The 17,794-nt window shown below is 50.1% G+C and overlaps 1 protein-coding gene across 1 annotated transcript; it reads left to right on the forward strand.

The window, feature by feature from the left end:
* Nucleotides 1–13,512: 13,512 nt before the first annotated feature.
* Nucleotides 13,513–17,448, forward strand: LOC129717035 (uncharacterized). Its single transcript, XM_055666882.1, has 3 exons — nt 13,513–13,956; nt 16,373–17,350; nt 17,410–17,448. Exons 1-3 carry the CDS (start codon nt 13,513–13,515, stop codon nt 17,446–17,448), a joined length of 1,461 nt encoding a protein of 486 aa, XP_055522857.1.
* The last annotated feature ends 346 nt before the right edge of the window (nt 17,449–17,794 follow it).

The raw sequence follows: 17,794 nt of genomic DNA on the forward strand, positions 1-17,794 counted from the left end.
ACGTGAGTGTGGAGTGGTAGTGACCGCAGAGGCAGTTCGTCTCCGCAGGGGCCCGGCCGGCACCCAGGTTGCTACCATAAAGCTTCCACTAACGGAGGGTAACAAGGCCCTGAAGAAGGCCACGTTAAAGGTGGGTTGGTCGGTCTGCCCGCTGGGCACCTTCCAACAGCCCGACGTTTGCTTCAGGTGCTTTGAGCGGGGGCATAAATCCTGGTCGTGCAAAGGGCCCGACAGGTCCAATTTATGCCGCCGCTGCGGTGGCGCAGGCCACAAGGCACGGGACTGCGGTGCACCTCCCAAGTGTCTGGTATGTACCGGTAAACGGGACGCCAAACACGCCATGGGAGGCCCCAAGTGCCCGGCTGCACGGCCGGCTACTAAGCCGCAGGCCTGAGGGTGATACAGTTAAACCTGAACCACTGCTATGCGGCGCAGCAGCTGCTACACCAAGCGGCTGCTGAGTCGTTGTCGGACGTGGCCATCGTCTCGGACCCATACCGTATCCCAACCGGAAACGGTAACTGGGTATCGGACAAGTCTGGGAAGACGGCCATTTGCACGACAGGCAGGTCCCCGGTTCAGGAGATTGTGTCGACCTCCAGAGAGGGGTACGTTATTGCCAAAGTGGATGGAGTATTCTACTGCAGTTGCTATGCTCCGCCAAGTTGGTCTACCGAAACGTTCGCGCAGATGGTCGATCAAGCAACCGTGGAACTGACGGGCCTACGGCCGTTGGTGGTTGCGGGTGACTTCAACGCTTGGGCTGTCGAGTGGGGGAGTCGCTGTACAAACCAGAGGGGCCAGGTCTTGTTGGAAGCTTTGGCAAAGCTCAACTTAGACTTGGCTAACGTTGGTACAAAGTGCACCTACAGCAGAAACGGTGCCGAATCGATTATCGATGTGACGTTCTGCAGCCCGGGACTGATCACGAACTGGAGGGTAGACGACAGCTACACGAATAGCGATCACCAATCGATCCGCTATGAGGTAGGCGTGCGGAAGCAAGCAACGAGTAGGGCCAATATTCCATCCTTCCACGGCTGGAAAACACTGCATTTCGATGCAGATGTTTTTGGGCAGGCAATTAGATGGAAGCACGAAGGGGGTGAACTGCTCCCGGATGTGGACCATCTAAATTCGATGCTGTCATGGGCGTGCGACGCCACGATGCCTAGGTCTCGTCCGCCTAGAGAGGATAGGCCACCGACATACTGGTGGAGCGATACGATAGCAGGCCTGCGCAATGCATGCCTACGTGCAAGACGGAGGATGCAGCGCGCACGTTCCGACGAGCAAAGAGCGGAACGCGGTGTCGCATTCAGATCCGCTAAGGCAACGCTTAAGAGCGCAATCAGAGCCAGCAAACGAGCCTGTTTCGAACGACTCTGCGCCAGTGCCAATTCGAACCCGTGGGGTGACGCCTACAGGATCGTTATGACCAAGACTAGAGGTGCGCTAGCCCCGGCCGAACAATCACCAGCGATGCTAGAAACGATCATTCAGGGCCTCTTCCCAAGACACGAACCAAGTCCCTGGCCTCCGGCTGACGAGTCACCACCTACCGTGAGTGACGGCAGCCGTGCAGAGGCTGACGATGCGGTAAGGGTGACGGAAGATGAATTGATCGAGATCGCAAACTCCCTGAAGGTAGGCAAGGCTCCGGGACCAGACGGAATCCCGAACTTGGCCATCAAGACGGCCATCAAAGAAGCCCCCGGGTTGTTCAGGGCGGTCATGCAGAAATGCCTTGACGACTGCCTCTTCCCGGACGTGTGGAAGCGCCAGAGGCTGGTGCTGTTGCCGAAGGTTGGGAAACCACCAGGTGACCCATCGGCATACAGACCAATCTGCCTGCTGGACACGGCGGGCAAGGTGCTTGAGAGGGTAATCCTCAATAGACTGGTGAAATATACAGAAAGTGAAAACGGTCTATCAAGCAACCAGTTCGGTTTTCGAAAAGGTAGGTCCACGGTGGATGCGATTCTCTCCGTCACTAGAACGGCTGAGGTAGCAATCCAACGCAAGAGGAGGGGCATTCGTTACTGCGCGATCGTCACGCTTGACCTGAAGAACGCGTTTAACAGTGCCAGCTGGGACTCCATAGCCTTAGCGCTACAGAGTCTCAGAGTGCCGACGTCGCTGTACGAAATTCTAGGCAACTACTTCCAGAATCGAGTGCTAGTGTATAACACAAACGAGGGTCAGAAAAGCGTTCCAGTTACCGCAGGTGTACCGCAAGGTTCCATCCTGGGTCCGGTACTGTGGAACGCTATGTATGACGGCGTGTTAAAACTAACACTCCCTCCAGGGGTGGTGATCGTGGGCTTCGCCGATGACATAACTCTTGAGGTCTATGGCGAGTCTATTAGAGAGGTAGAGTTAAAGGCCGCGCTATCAATACGTGTAGTGGAAGACTGGATGCACTCCAGGAAACTGGAGCTAGCGCACCATAAGACTGAAGTTATTGTTGTTAATAACAGAAAGTCTGAGCAGGAGGCATCGATTAGTGCCGGTACATGCACTATCGCCTCAAAACGCTCGTTGAAGCTTCTGGGGGTTATGATCGACGACAAGCTCACGTTCGGGAGCCACGTCGATTACACCTGCAAGAAAGCTTCCATGGCTGTGGCAGCGCTGTCTCGCATGATGGCAAACAGCTCAGCGGTTCGTAGCAGCAGGCGCAAAGTCCTTGCTAGCGTGACCACGTCCATACTCAGGTATGGAGGACCAGTGTGGTCCAAGGTATTGAGTACCTCGTGCCATCGCGGCAAACTCGAGAGTACGTACAGGCTAATGTGCCTAAGGGTCGCGTGCGCATACCGAACAGTGTCGTACGAGGCGGTTTGCGTCCTGGCTGGCATGATGCCCATCAGCATCATCGTCAAAGAGGATGTAGAATGCTTCGACCAACGCGACACGAGGGGTATTCGCAACACCATACGGTCATCCTCAATGGCCAGGTGGCAGCGGGAGTGGTCCAACACTACAAAAGGTAGATGGACACACCGACTCATTCCAGAGTTAGCAGGCTGGATTAATAGGCGCCATGGGGAAGTAACCTTCCATCTGACACAGATCCTGTCAGGCCATGGCTGCTTTAGGCAGTACCTGCATAGGTTCGGGTACGCCGAGTCCCCTATGTGCCCCGCTTGTACGGGTGCGGAAGAAAGCGCAGAGCATGTGTTCTTCACATGTCCGCGCTTCGAGCGGGTACGGTACGAAATGCTGGCAATAAGTGGGATGGACACCACGCCAGAGAATATAGTGCGTAGGATGTGCGAAAATAGGGAAATCTGGGATGCGGTCATCACGGCAGCATCACAGATCGTTAGTATTTTGCAGGGCACCAATCGACGGGAAACCATCGACGTGCCCCAGTTAGTTAACGGTTAACTAACTGGCCTGTATAGGCTGCTCTGCTACCCATGGAGGTAAGTGCGAAAAGCACGACGGGCCCTCTCCCTGAAGTAATGCCTAACGGCGGTCGCGGGGAGACAAAGGGCTTTAGCTGTTCAGCTTAGGTTGCTCAGCATGGGTAAAAGCAGGGGTTCCGTAAGGTTCCATCCTGGGTCCGGTGTTGTGGAACGTCATGTATGACGGGGTGTTGAAACTAAAGTTTCCTGTAGGCGTTGTGATCGTCGGCTTTGCAGACGACATAACGCTAGAGGATTACAGCGAGTCGATCGAAGAGGTCGAGTTGACAGCTGCGCAATGCATAAGCAAGGTCGAGGATAGGATGCGCTCCAGGAAACTGGAGCTCGCGCACCATAAGATAGAGCTCACGGTTGTGAACAACCTTAAATCGTAGCAACAGGCGGTGGTCAGAGTCGGTGACTGCACCATCACCTCAAAGCGATCGTTGAAGCTCTTGGGGGCTATGGTCGACGACAAGCTCACGTTCGGAAGCCACGTCGACTATGCCTGTGAGAGGGCCTCATCGGCTATTGCAGCACTATCTTGTATGATGACCAATAGCTCAGCGGTTTATGGCAGCAAGCGAAGACTTCTTGCCAGTGTGGTTTCGTCCATACTTAGGTATGGTGGGCCAGCGTGGTCCAGAGCGCTAGGTACTAACAGTTACCGTCGTAAACTGGAAAGTACCTACAGGCTCATGTGCCTGAGAGTTGCGAGTGCGTATCGTACGGTGTCATACGATGCAATCTGTGTCTTGTCCGGCATGATGCCTATCAGCATCGCCATCAAGGAGGACAGAGAGTGTTTCGACCAACGTGACACAAGGGGCATACGAGGTACCAGAAGGTCATTCTCGATGCTCCGCTGGCAGCCAGAATGGTCCAACTCCACAAAAGGCTGATGGGCGCACCGACTTATACCGGAGATATCCGGCTGGGTCGGGAGACAACATGGTGAAGTGAACTTCCACCTGACACAAATCCTGTCAGGCCATGGTAGTTTCAGGCAATATCTGCACAGGTTTGGACACGCGAGGTCTTCCATGTGTCCCGAGTGCGTGGAGGAGGAGGAGACTGCTGAGCATGTCTTCTTCGTATGTTCCCGTTTCGTAAGAATGAGGAGCAACATGATGGCTGTGAGTGGGCCTGGCACTACTCCGGACAATTTAACCCGGAGGATGTGCGACGACCCGGACATATGGAACGCGGTTTGTGCGGCCGCCTCTCAGATTGTCCTGGAGCTGCAACGGACGTGGCGGGTCAACCACCAACACGCCAGTGGTAGCTAACTACCAGTCTCCAGGTAGTTAGTTAGGAGGTTATAAGAGTAAAGAGGGTGCATCACGCACAAAAGCCACTTCCCGACGTAATTACTTAACCGTCGTTCCGGGAAGACCAGGGCTGGAGACTGTAGGGGTTTTAGTGGGTCGGGACAGGGATCAGTAGGTGTCTGGGGGAGTGTAACTACCCCTGCATCTCTCCCCTAGTCTCATCCCCTCACCCTGAGTTCTCTTCTCAGGTGTCTGCAGATTTCCCCGCCACCTTTAAAAAAAACAGCACCAGTTCTGCTTACCAAAACTTGGCCCACTAAGCACTTCGATATCTTTTACTGAGTGGACGCGCCCGCTTGAGGCGCGCTCGACGTGTTCGCGCAACATCAACCAAGAATGTTATCGTACGTACCCATTTATAGTTTTAGAATAGGTTAAGAACATTTCGAACCTTGGGCCTCTAATCATTCGCTTTACCAGATAAGAATCGGATCCGAAACGTTGCGTGCTCCAGCTATCCTGAGGGAAACTTCGGTGGGAACCAGCTACTAGATGGTTCGATTGGTCTTTTGCCTCTATGCCCAATTCTGACAATCGATTTGCACGTCAGAACTGCTTCGGTCTTCCATCAGGGTGACTTCAACCTGATCGGGCATGGTTCACCATCTCTCGGGTCACATCCTGCACACTCGCGGTATGTTATGGCACGGTGGCGGGAAGGCGCGCGCGAACACGTGTCTCCCGCCAAATGCATGCCGGCTATAAAACCCGGGGATGGAGGGACGAGCAGGTAGTCTCGTCCGTAATCCCGCACAACGAGAGAGTTATGTTTTTTACGCCTTTGGTTGTTCATAAAAACACCAGCGCACCCGGGAGGGGCACGCGGCTCACCATTGGCTTGCGCGCAAGATAGACTTCTTGGTCCGTGTTTCAAGACGGGTCCCGAAGGTACCTCGATTTGATCATTGCCGATCGACAGTCCGCCATAACCAAAAAACGGAGTGTGTATGCATGAAGGCATGCCGGACGAAGTTATTGGAGTATGCAGGAAGGCATACGGGACGGTGTCACGCGTAGGGTCCATCACGTGTTCGACTGCACACCACGTGCGTTAAGCTCCGGCTCGCGACGTAGGCCTTCAGAACTGAACGTCGCTACGGTGGAACTAACAACCAACACGTAGGGGCAACCTATCGGACCCGATTTGCTGCCACGGGGGCTGCAAGCTGTTCGTAATGGATCGCAATGTCCTCTTGTGGTAGGGGATAAATGCCCCGAGGCGAACCAGGTGGGCCCGGCCCAGCCATAGGTGAATATCTCCGCCGGATAATCGGATAATCGGATAATCGAGTTCAACGGGCTTGAGCCCTAGGCAGTTTCACGTACTTTTTGACTCTCTATTCAGAGTGCTTTTCAACTTTCCCTCACGGTACTTGTTCGCTATCGGTCTCGTGGTGATATTTAGCTTTAGAAGGAGTTTACCTCCCACTTGGTGCTGCACTATCATGCAACACGACTCCATGGAAAAATTTTCCACCATCAGCGCCGTTCTACTTGCCTAACACCCTCTATGGGAGTAAAAGCCACGTTCAAGTTAAACTTGAATCGGGACCCGCTGATTATGGCAGATGACAAAATTTCCAGTACACGGAACTAGGCAGACACCGCACCGGGCATCGCCTCTACGTGCTGAGCTCCTCCCGTTTCGCTCGCAGCTACTCGGGGAATCCTTGTTAGTTTCTTTTCTTCCCCTTATTAATATGCTTAAATTCAGGGGGTAGTCACACATTGTTTGAGGCCTACTTATAGATTATTTGCCGTACTGTACTACCTAGACGCAGCAACCGGCACGTTGCCACACTTGGGTAATGGTTGTACATATCGGCATTGTGGGCGAGCACAATGATCTTCAATGTTTTACCACCAATGAAGGTAGGAAAACATCACTACGCATACGTGCGGAGGGTACATGAATAGTTGAATCGATAAATATAGGCACTCAAAAATGTGTACATCATACTGGGTGTATAATGTGCAATATGCGTTCAACTAGTCGGTGTTCATGTGTCCTGCAGTTCACATTCTGACGCGCATTTAGCTGCAATATCAACAATAGCACAAAACATATCGAAACATAGAAAAACTTGCGCACTGTGCCTCCGGGTCGCACCACTAGTCTGAAACGGATTTCGCATGGGACCACTACCATACGCCGAGAGAGACTAACGATGGCCTGTACTACCTGTGCGCACAAGCAGGCAAAGCAAGCGCACGATGACGGTAGTAAAGAGCAAAACACTCAATGGTAGGACGCGAGGGACCAACAAATGTTCACTTCCAGAGACCTCACTGAATAATCCATCGGTAGCAGCGACGGGCGGTGTGTACAAAGGGCAGGGACGTAATCAACGCTAGCTAATGACCAGCACTTTTTGGGAATTCCAGGTTCATATGGACCGTTTCAATCCATAATCCCGACTAAATGAGCATTTCAGTGATTTCCCGTCCCTTTCGGGATAGGGTCACGCTGCTGCTCACATTGTAGCGTGCGTGCAGCCCAGAACATCTAAGGGCATCACGGACCTGTTATCGCTCAATCTCATTTTGCTGAACACAAAGCGTACCATTAAGTAGAAGTCAACCTCGAGAAGTTGACGTATTATCAGGTCACACTACACCGTCGGTCGAAAGCACCGATGACCTCACGGATCAGACCGACTGAAAGACCGACCACCACCGCGAAACCGGGTCCAACCGAACGGGATCGTCATGTGACTACTGACAACGTTCTATTCAATTGATTGAATCACGTTCGTTACCGGAATTAACCAGACAAATCACTCCACGAACTGAGAATGGCCATGCACTACTACCCTTAACTTTGAGAAAGAGCTTTTAATCTGTCTTACCTCAATAAGTTCGGACCTGGTAAGTTTTCCCGTGTTGAGTCAAATTAAGCCGCAGGCTCCACTCCTGGTGGTGCCCTTCCGTCAATTCCTGTAAGTTTCAACTTTGCAACCATACTTCCCCCGGAACCTGATTTTGGTTTCCCGGAAGCTACTGAGAGCACCAAAATGTAGCGTCTCCCAATTGCTAGAACTAGAGCGGTATCTAATCGCCTTCGATCCTCTAATTTTTGTTTTTGATTAATGAAAGCATCCAAGGCAAATGCTTTCGCTTTAGTTAGTCCTACGACGGTCTACGAATTTCACCTCTCGCGCCGTAATACTGATGCCCCCAACTACTTCTGTTAATCATTACCTCTTGATTATACTTGTTATACTGAGCCTTATGCGGTTTCACATTAAATCTGTTAGTACTTAGACATGCATGGCTTAACTTTTGAGACAAGCGTATATTACTAGTAGGGTCAACCAGAATTCATCACACAATTTAACTCGCTCACAAACGCTTTGACGTGCCCTGATCGATTGCGGCGTCTTTGCAACGCACTCGCTCTCCCAATAAATGTGTCCCTCAAGCGGGCCTTGTGTGCGCATATTACTCATGTGTGTCTATATCGCTCCTACAACCTCACCGCAATGCTTTTCCATCGTATCGTTCAACCTCTTTTGCATTCCATCCGATATACGTGGAATACGGACATCAGCGAAGACCAAACACAGTCAATCCGTTCCCGTGAATCGGAAGCATACCACTCGTCAAAAGATTCCCACTTTGCGCGTATAACATTCACGATCTTCCCTCTCGAGTGTACAGTGCCCATACGCTGCACTACCATGCACACATATGTATACAGCCCGTCGCAGCGAGCATCAGGTACGCCAAACCTAAGCATCGCCACTTGTACTTACACAAGGCCGGTGTAAAGTACCACACTTCGCCCTTCGAGATGGTAGACGCTTGGGTGTGAGGCTCGCCCGCCTATAAACCAAGCTAATCTGACCATCATACAACGTATAGGACCAGAACGTTGCTGCGCAGGCAGGCATCAGGCCTCGGCATAGATACCATACAAGCGACTTCTCATCTATGGACAAGGATAGCGGCTGGAAGGGGGACCCAATGAAATGAATCCAACCAATAAAAAACAAGTGACGAGCGCGGAGGGACTACCAAATCCCTTTGCGAGGCGGCATCCAGCGGTTTCCGCAGAAAAAGGCGGAGACGGATGCAGTAAAATCCGGTAGCGAAGAGGCCAACACGCCGGTCTCCACACCGGATATAACGGTCGACGGTCCCCTGCTGGTCAATGCCATTGAGAAGAATAGGGACAAGCGGCCAAGGGTGGTAGCGCTGTGCGAACAGCTCGATGCGATCATCGAATTCACGGCGAATAGGAGCAATATCTCCAGGGATCTGAAACAGAGCCTCCTCCTGCTTCGGGCCACCATTGACGAAGCTCAACAGGAGTACGCCGAACTCGTAGCGCGGGCCGAAGCGGCTGAAAAGGAGGTGGGGAAGAAGAGGGCAACTGAATCCAAAGGGGTTCAGACAGATGCCCCCACGTTCGCAGCGATCTGCTCTACGGGGCAGACCACTAAGCGGCCCCCGAAAATGTGAAAAAGCGGTTGGTGGCGCTATCTACGCGGGACAGCACACCAACAGACACAAAGGCCGAAGCGTCGACCGGAGCGGCTACTGTGGGAAACCCCTGGGTTACCGTGGTAGGAAAAGGGCGCCAGGAAGGTGGAAAACGCCAAGTTGAAGCGGCGAAGAAACGACCGCCAAGGGCCAAGAAGGCCAAGAGCAGGGGGGACGCCCTCATCCTCAAAACCGACGGGTCTAAGTACTCCGAAGTATTGAAAAAGATGAAGGGCGAAACCCAGCTCAAGGAGTTGGGGGCGAATGTGCGGAGCATTCGCCGATCTCGCACTGGTGAGATGATCCGTGAGCTCCGAAAGAATGCAAAAAACAAGGGTGCTTCCTACAAGGCGGTAGCCGAGCAGGTCCTCGGCAAGGAGGTGCAGGTTCGGGCACTCACCTCGGAGGTGACTCTCCAGTTTAAAAACCTGTACGAAATCATCGAGGGGTGCGACAGTACGCTAATCCTCAAGGAGAAGTGCGGGGTGGATGTGGCCACTGAGTCAATCCGCCTCCGGAAGGGTTCAGCGGGAAACCAGGTGGCCACCCTCAAGTTAGCGTCGGCGGACGCGAAACTGGCACTGAAGAAAGGTAAGCTAAAGGTCGGCTGGTCAGTATACCCCTTGGGTATACTCCAGCCACTAGACGTTTGCTTCCGGTGTTTTGAGGGAGGACATAAGTCCTGGACCTGCAAGGGGCCCGACAGGAGCCAACTATGCAGGCGTTGTGGTGGTGCAGGCCATAAAGCGAAGGACTGTGGGTAGCCTTCCAAGTGTATGGTGTGTTCCAGGAAACGGGACGCCAAACACTTTATGGGAGGCCCCAGGTGCCCAGCCGGCAAGCCGGCTACGAAACCACCGGCGTAAGGGTGAGACAACTGAACCTGAACCACTGCTACGCAGCTCAGCAGCTACTATACCAAGCAGCCACTGAGTCGCTGTCGGACATCGCCATTGTATCGGACCCTTACCACATCCCTCCCGGAAACGGTAACTGGGTTGCGGATAGGTCCAGCATGGCGGCCATATGGACGACGGGCAGGTTTCCGGCTTCGCCCGACGCCCGGCCAACTAGTTGCTATGCTATCTCGGGCGTACGACGCCACCATGCCTAGGACTCGCCAACCAAGGAATGGAAAGCCACCGGTCTACTGGTGGACTGATGAGATAGCGGACCTTCGCAGTGCGTGCCTCCGTGCGAGACGGAGGATGCAGCGTGCGCGAACAGACGAACAGAGGACAGAGCGCCGCGCAGCATTCAGTTCTGCCAGATCGACGCTGAAGAGTGCGATTAAGGCCAGCAAGAGGGCCTGTTTCGATAGGCTATGCGCGAGTGCCAATACGAACCCGTGGAGTGAAGCCTACAGGATCGTAATGGCAAAGACCAAAGGCGCGCTGGCGCCTGTAGAGCGATCACCAGCGATGCTGGAGCGAATCATCGAGGGAATCTTTCCACGCCACGAGCCAAGTCCTTGGCCTCGGCGGTCGAGTCGCACGTCCGACATTCTAGTATCTCAGTCACAGACCAGGGATGGTCGGCCAATCTGCCGAGCATCCAATCCGTGGGCGACGACAACCATGTCGAGGTTCAGGAGGAGGCAAGGGTTACGAATGAGGAACTCATCGTGATCGCCAACTCTCTAAAGGTGAGCAAGCCACCGGGACCGGATGGTATTCCTAACCTGGCAATCAGGCTGGCGATAAAAACGGCCCCCGGGCTGTTCCGAGTAGTCATGCAGAGGTGCCTGGATGACTGCCTCTTTTCGGATAGGTGGAAGCGACAGAAATTGGTCCTACTGCCGAAGGCTGGGAAACCACCAAATGACCCATCGGCGTATAGGCCTATCTGCCTGCTAGACACGTTCGGCTTCCGAAAGGGCAGGTCCACGCTGGATGCCATCGCCTCCGTCACCAAGACGGCGGAGATAGCACTCCAGCGAAAGAGAAGGGGATACGCTATTGCGCAATCATCACGATTGACGTGAAGAATGCGTTCAATAGCGCCAGTTGGGACTCCATAGCGCTCGCGCTCAGGAGCATCCATGTACCGGTGTCGCTGTACAAGATTCTGGAAACTACTTCCAGAATCGAGTACTGGTTTACAACACAGAGGAGGGTCAGAAGTGCGTTCCAATCACCGCAGGGGTTCCGCAAGGTTCCATCCTGGGTCCGGTGTTGTGGATCGTCATGTATCACGAGGTGTAGAAACTAAAGTTTCTTGTAGGGGTTGTGATCGTCGGCTTTGCAGACGACATAACGCTAGTGGTTTACGGCGAGTCGATCGAAGAGGTCGAGTTGACGGCCGCGCATTGCATAAGCGCGCATAGATGCATAGATGCGCTCCAGGAAACTGGAGCTCACGCACCATAAGACGGAGGTCACGGTTGTGAACAACCGTAAATTGGAGCAACAGGCGGTGGTCAGAGTCGGAGACTACACCATCACCTCAAAGCGATTGTTGAAGCTCTTGGGGGTTATGGTCGACGACAAGATCACGTTCGGGAGCCTCGTAGATTATGCCTGTAAGAGGGCCTCATCGGCTATTGCAGCACTATCTCGTATGATGTCCAATAGCTCAGCGGTTTATGTCAGCATGCGAAGACTTCTTGCCAGCGTGGTTTCGTCCATACTTAGGTATGGTGGGCAAGTATGGTCCAGAGCGGTAAACTGGAAAGTACCTACAGGCTCATGTGCCTGAGAGTTGTGAGTGCGTATCGTACGATGTCATACGATGCAATCTGTGTCTGTGTCCGGCATGATGCCTATCAGCATCGCCATCAAGGAGGACAGAGAGTGCTTCGACCAACGTGACATAAGGGGCATACGAGGCACCAGAAGGTTATTCTCGATGCTCCGTTGGCAGAGGGAATGGTCAGATTCCACAAAGGGCAGATGGACGCACCGACTTATACCGGAGATATCAGGCTGGGTCGGGAGGCGACATGGCGAGGTGAACTTCCACACAGATCATGTCAGGCCATGGTTGCTTCATGCAATATCTGCACAGGTTCGGGCACCCGGAGTCCCCCATGTGTCCCGAGTGCGTGGAGGAGGAGGAGACTGCTGAGCATGTCTTCTTCGTATGCCCCCGTTTCGTAAGAGAGTAAAGATGGTGCATCACGCACAAAAGCCACTCCCCGACGTAATACTTAACCGTCGTTCCGGAAGGATTAGGGCTGGAGACTGGAGGGGTTTTAGTGAGTCGGGACAGGGACCAGTAGGTGCCTGGAGGAGTGTAGCTACCCCAGCATCTCTCCCCTAGTCTCATCCCCACACCCTGAGTTCTCTTCTCAGGTGTCTGTCCACAGATTTCCCCGCTACCTTAGAAAAAAAAGGCATCAGGCACACCAACCGTCAACCTGCCCACTTGTACTTACACAAGCCCGATGTAAAGTACCATACTTCGCCCTGCAAGACGATAGACGCCTAGGTGTATGGCTCGCCTTCGATAACCTTAGCTAATCTCCTCGCCATGCAGTGTATGACACCGGTTCCCCGGTTACCGAACCCGCGTGGTGCCGTATCAACGGTACGGTAGCTTAAGAAGTTTTACAAGGTTAGCTGCGATGCTACTTGACTGCCCGATGTCAGTAAGGCGTACTTTTTCGGTATCAATCTTAGGCTCAGACACCCACCTATAAATACAAAAATGTATAATAATTACAGAATTCGACAGATTTTTGCGCACACCTGGGAAGACAAAACACCGGCACGTAGTGTATCTTCCCGTATACAGTGCATGGCATGATCGACCGTCATTATCGCGTGTAGCTGAGTATCCAAACACGCGGTCTGTGGTGTATGTCTCGGGTGCGGTGAATGATAATGTCACGTAGCCGGCACGTAGTGTACCATCCCGTATACAGTGCTTGGCATGATCGACCGTCATCATCGCGTGTAGCTGAGTATCCAAACACCCGGACTGTGGTGTATGTCTCGAGTGCGGTGAATGATAATGTCACGTAGCCGGCACGTAATGTACCATCCCGTATACAGTGCTTGGCATGATCGACCGTCATCATCGCGTGTAGCAATCGATAACAATCGAGAACAAAAGACATTTTTTGATAGTAATAGAAAACAAAAGACATCTTTCGTCAGTAATAGAGAATAAAAAACACCTTTCGTTACTGATAAACAACAAAAGACATTGTTCAGCTGCTGGATAGATCGGCTGGGTATAAATGCGAGCACGTGGCAAGAACCGTTTCAGTACAATTTTTATACTTGTGATACGATTACGTTTTTTGCTTTTGATTCGATTGGATATACAAACTGTTCGATATGAGTAACGCGGCAGTGAAACGTGGTGAACGGAAGCAGGCCATCAAGTTGGCGATGATTGCCATTAAGTTTGGCAAGTCGCTGCGGGCAGCTGCTGGAGAGTATGGCATACCCCGTACCACCTTGCTTCGCCACAAGCGGTTATATGCTGGCCTGATGGTGCAAGCGGACGCGCTACATCCTACGATATCGATGGAGGATGTGCAAATTTGTAAGCACGGAAGACCACCGGTGCTCCCCGAGGAACCAGAACGGGCATTCGAAAAGTACTGCTTGCTATGCTCGGACAAGTTCTTCGGTCTAACATCCAGAGACATTCGATTGCTTGCACACAATTCAAGAACCAGCTGGGGATTCCGGTTCCCGAGAATTGGATTGCGAACGCAAAGGCAGGCCCTGTTTGGTTTTGGAACTTTCTGCGCCGAAGGCCGAACCTATCGATGCGTTCTTTTTTTATTATTTATTTATTTCGTCAATCATATATGTAGACTAGTTACAATAATTTCTTAACTATACACGAACATAAAACAAATTAATTTTGTGTCCTCAGCCTCAAGGACTTGAAATACTGTTTCAGTTTATACCGGGACATCGTAAAGTCAATGGCTTCGCAGTGTTGATTATAATAATTCATCATACTATTCATAGGTCCATTTTTTGCGTATTCCGTACGATGATGGTTAAGAGCAAATAAACTACGGTGTCGAAGTTGTCGAATGGGTGCATAAAAGTTCAATTTAGAAAGTAGTACTGCTGAGTCAACGTTCTGCGAAACGATATCGTTTACAAATGAAGCCATCGCGTACTCTCGCCGTTCTTTTAATGTTTGAATGTCAATCAACATGCAGCGTGCTTCATATGACGGAAGACGATGTGCGGTCCAACCTAGCTTACGAAGAGCATATAGTACAAATTGCTTTTGTACTGATTCTATTCTTTCTTCATGTAAGCCAGGACGAGGAGACCACACAATGCTACAGTATTCCAGTATTGACCTCACATAGGCAATATACAAAGTTTTGATAGTGTACGGGTCTTGAAAATTATAACAGAAGCGTTTGATAAACCCTAACATGTTGTTTGCCTTGTGTATGATAGTGTTATAGTGGTCGATGAAATTAAGTTTAGAATCTAAGATTATTCCTAAATCCCTAACTTTATCACATTTCTTCACATTCTGATCCCCTAATGCAATTACAATTTTGGGTGTTGTTATTTTCTGCTAAAGGATATTACATTGCATTTTTTTACATTTACTTCAAGTAGGCTTTTCTTACACCAGATGTAAAATGTGTGGATTTCATCCTGAAATACATTGATGTCTTCTTGATTTTTGATTTCCAAAAACAGCTTCATGTCGTCGGCATATATTAGAACTTTAACATTTTTGAGGATGAAGGAAATGTCGTTTACGTACAAAATGAAAAGAAGTGGTTCTAAGTGGGAGCCTTGGGGAACACCTGTAGTAACTTGAATGGGATTTGACTTTTTTCCATTGAATTTTATTATTTGTTGCCTGTTTGTTAAATATGATTCAAGCCACTTCAGGAGACCAGACTCAATTCCAATTTTTTGCAGTTTAAAAAGTAGCATTGGTATGTCAATACGATCAAATGCTTTGCTAAAGTCTGTATAGAGAGCTTCAACATGGTTCCCATTATCCATTGCATTCAATGAGTAATCTACGAACTCAAGTAAATTTGTGGATATAGAGCGGCCTTTGAAGAAGCCGTGTTGTTTGTCAGTTATTCGATTTTTGACTTGAGCAAATATCTTTTCATTGACAATTGCCTCAAAGAGTTTTGGAATGCAAGAGATAATAGCGATTCCATGAAAATTACGTATGTCAGATTTACGCCCAGATTTGATAATAGGCACTAAAAATGAGCTTTTCCATATATATTGGGAAGACTCCAGTTTCCAACGACATATTGAACAGCCAGAACAAAGGAGATGTAAGTTCCTTCGAAAGATTTTTCATGAGTGCTGGAGGTATTCCGTCAGGTCCAGGTCCTTTGGAAGGGTCTAAATTTCTCAGACCCTGCAAAACATCCTGTACCTGAAGTTGGTTGACACCAACGTTTCTTGGATATTCTGGATAAAATGCAAAATAATCGCGGTCGCGATTTTCTTCGGAAAATGTGGTATAGATTTCCTGGAAAAATTTTGCAAAGAGATTGCAATTTTTCTCCGAGTTATCACCAACATGTTCATCGAGTTGCATTATTGATGGAAAATTGTCTGATTTTAGTTTTGTTTTGACGTAATTGAAGAAGTTCTTTGGACAAGACTTAATTTCTAGTTCAGTTTTTGTATTGAATTCTTCAAATGCATCACTGATTGCAAAGTTCAGTTGATCACATATTTCCAAGTAAATTGCTAGATTTTTACTGCTATTGTGCTTTTTGAAAATTTTGTGAGCTTTTTGTTTGCGGTTTTTTGAATTTTTTATTTGTTTGTTAAACCAGACTGGATGTTTAGTGTTAGCGTGGCGTCGTTTTTTCATCAATGGAATTTCTTGAGAGATGATGTTGTACAGAATTTTGTAAAAGACGCTAACAGATGATTCGACATTTCCTTCATCTCCAAAAATTTGTTGCCAATTAACACAGTTTAATTTGTTTTTAATATTTGCATAGTTCGCGATTTTGAAATCAAGAACTTCCTCATACTCACAGTCGTTGGGTCTTTGATATTCATGTAAAAATAAAGAATATTCAATTGCTGTGTGAAACTTTTCGTTTTTCCACAGTGGGTTAACTGATTCGGTCACACAGAAATCTTCATGGATATTCGTTAAGAGTAGGTCCAAATAGCAATTTTCACGGTTTCTTACATGGTTAACCTGGTTCAAACCTAGTTTAGCAATTTCGTCAAACAACGTCCACCCGAGTCGACCAGCATAGCCAGAGTCTCTGCTTTTAATCCCACAAATGTGAGCAAGATTTTCGATCTTCTACGCACAGTAGCCGAGAATATAACGTTCGAACCAAATTCCATCTGGAATCTGGACGAGACTGGATTGACAACAGTTCAGAAATCTCAACGAGTTGTCAGTCGCCGTGGAGTCAAACGTGTTGGTCGAGTAACTTCGGCCGATCGGGGCCCGTTGGTTACGATGGTACTTGCGGTTTCCGCCACTGGCAATAAAATGCCACCATTTTTCGTTTTTCCTCGAAAACGTTTCCATCCACACTTTCTGGATGGTGGTCCAACGGGTTGCGCTGGAGCGGTGAGCAATACAGGGTGGAAGAATGGAGATATTTATCTGGATGTTCTCCGGCACTTTAAAGCATTTACACGAGTGTACAAAGAAAACCCGCTTTTGTTGATTGTGGACAACCACGAATCACACAGAAGTTTACCTGCAATCGAAATTTGCAGGGATAATGGCATCCACCTACTTACAAAACCACCCCATTGCTCTCATCGCTTACAACCCATGGACGTGAGTGTGTTTTCACCGTTCAAGCACTCAATGAATGTGCTGTGCGACGAATGTACATACAGGCATCCCGGAAAGCCGATGTCTATTTTTAACCTTCCGGCTATCATCGACAGCGCTCTCGAACAGAGTGCCACGGAGCGAAACATCAAGGCCGGGCTCCGGGCATCAGTTATTTGGCCCCTCAACCCGGATATGTTCACTGGCCTGGATTACGCTCCATCATCAGTGACAGGACCTTCCTTGGTTGACGAAATAATACCGGGCTCACTACTAGACACTCTTAGCAGAATCAGACCAATCCCGCGGGCACCACCGCGTGCTACAGGCAGACGAGGACGAAAACTTGGACGAGCTGCTATACTGACGGACCCCGCTGAAATCGCTCTGATGGTATGTTTTTATTTCTCACGAAGCTCTGTTTGAAACTAAATGATTCATTCTCTTCAAAGGAACAAAAAACAAGCGAATGGAGTAGCCCGATCTACTAAACGGCCAGTAGGCCGACCACGTGAAGCAACTGTGCAGTTTCATCGCCTCGTTAGTGCACCACCAAGACCAACGATAGTGGTGATAAAAAGACCACCTGGAAGACCCCGCAGATCACAGGCTGCAGCGGATAAGAGGCCCGTTGGCCGACCCCGCAAGCCTCCAGTCGTTATACTAAAAAGGCCTGTTGGCCGACCTCCAAAGTCACTAGCTATTGCTAAGAGGCCAGTACACCATACAGCAAGAGACCGAATGGTAGTACATGCCTCGGGTAGCGTACTCACACAACAGGACGCTACCCATTTACAAGTTCTGCCTTCTATATGATGGCAAACAGCTCGGCGGTCC

This window comes from Wyeomyia smithii, chromosome 1, assembly GCF_029784165.1.
Source record: "Wyeomyia smithii strain HCP4-BCI-WySm-NY-G18 chromosome 1, ASM2978416v1, whole genome shotgun sequence".
In the NCBI taxonomy this organism is placed as follows: Eukaryota; Metazoa; Arthropoda; class Insecta; order Diptera; family Culicidae; genus Wyeomyia; species Wyeomyia smithii.

Coding starts and splice junctions, on each gene's coding strand:
- LOC129717035 (XM_055666882.1), top strand. CDS start 13,513: ATGAGTAACGCGGCAGTGAAACGTGGTGAACGGAAGCAGGCCATCAAG. Junction 13,957..16,372: donor AAGGCCGAACCTATCGATGC/GTTCTTTTTTTA, acceptor GTTCAAACCTAG/TTTAGCAATTTCGTCAAACA. Junction 17,351..17,409: donor CCGCTGAAATCGCTCTGATG/GTATGTTTTTAT, acceptor TTCTCTTCAAAG/GAACAAAAAACAAGCGAATG.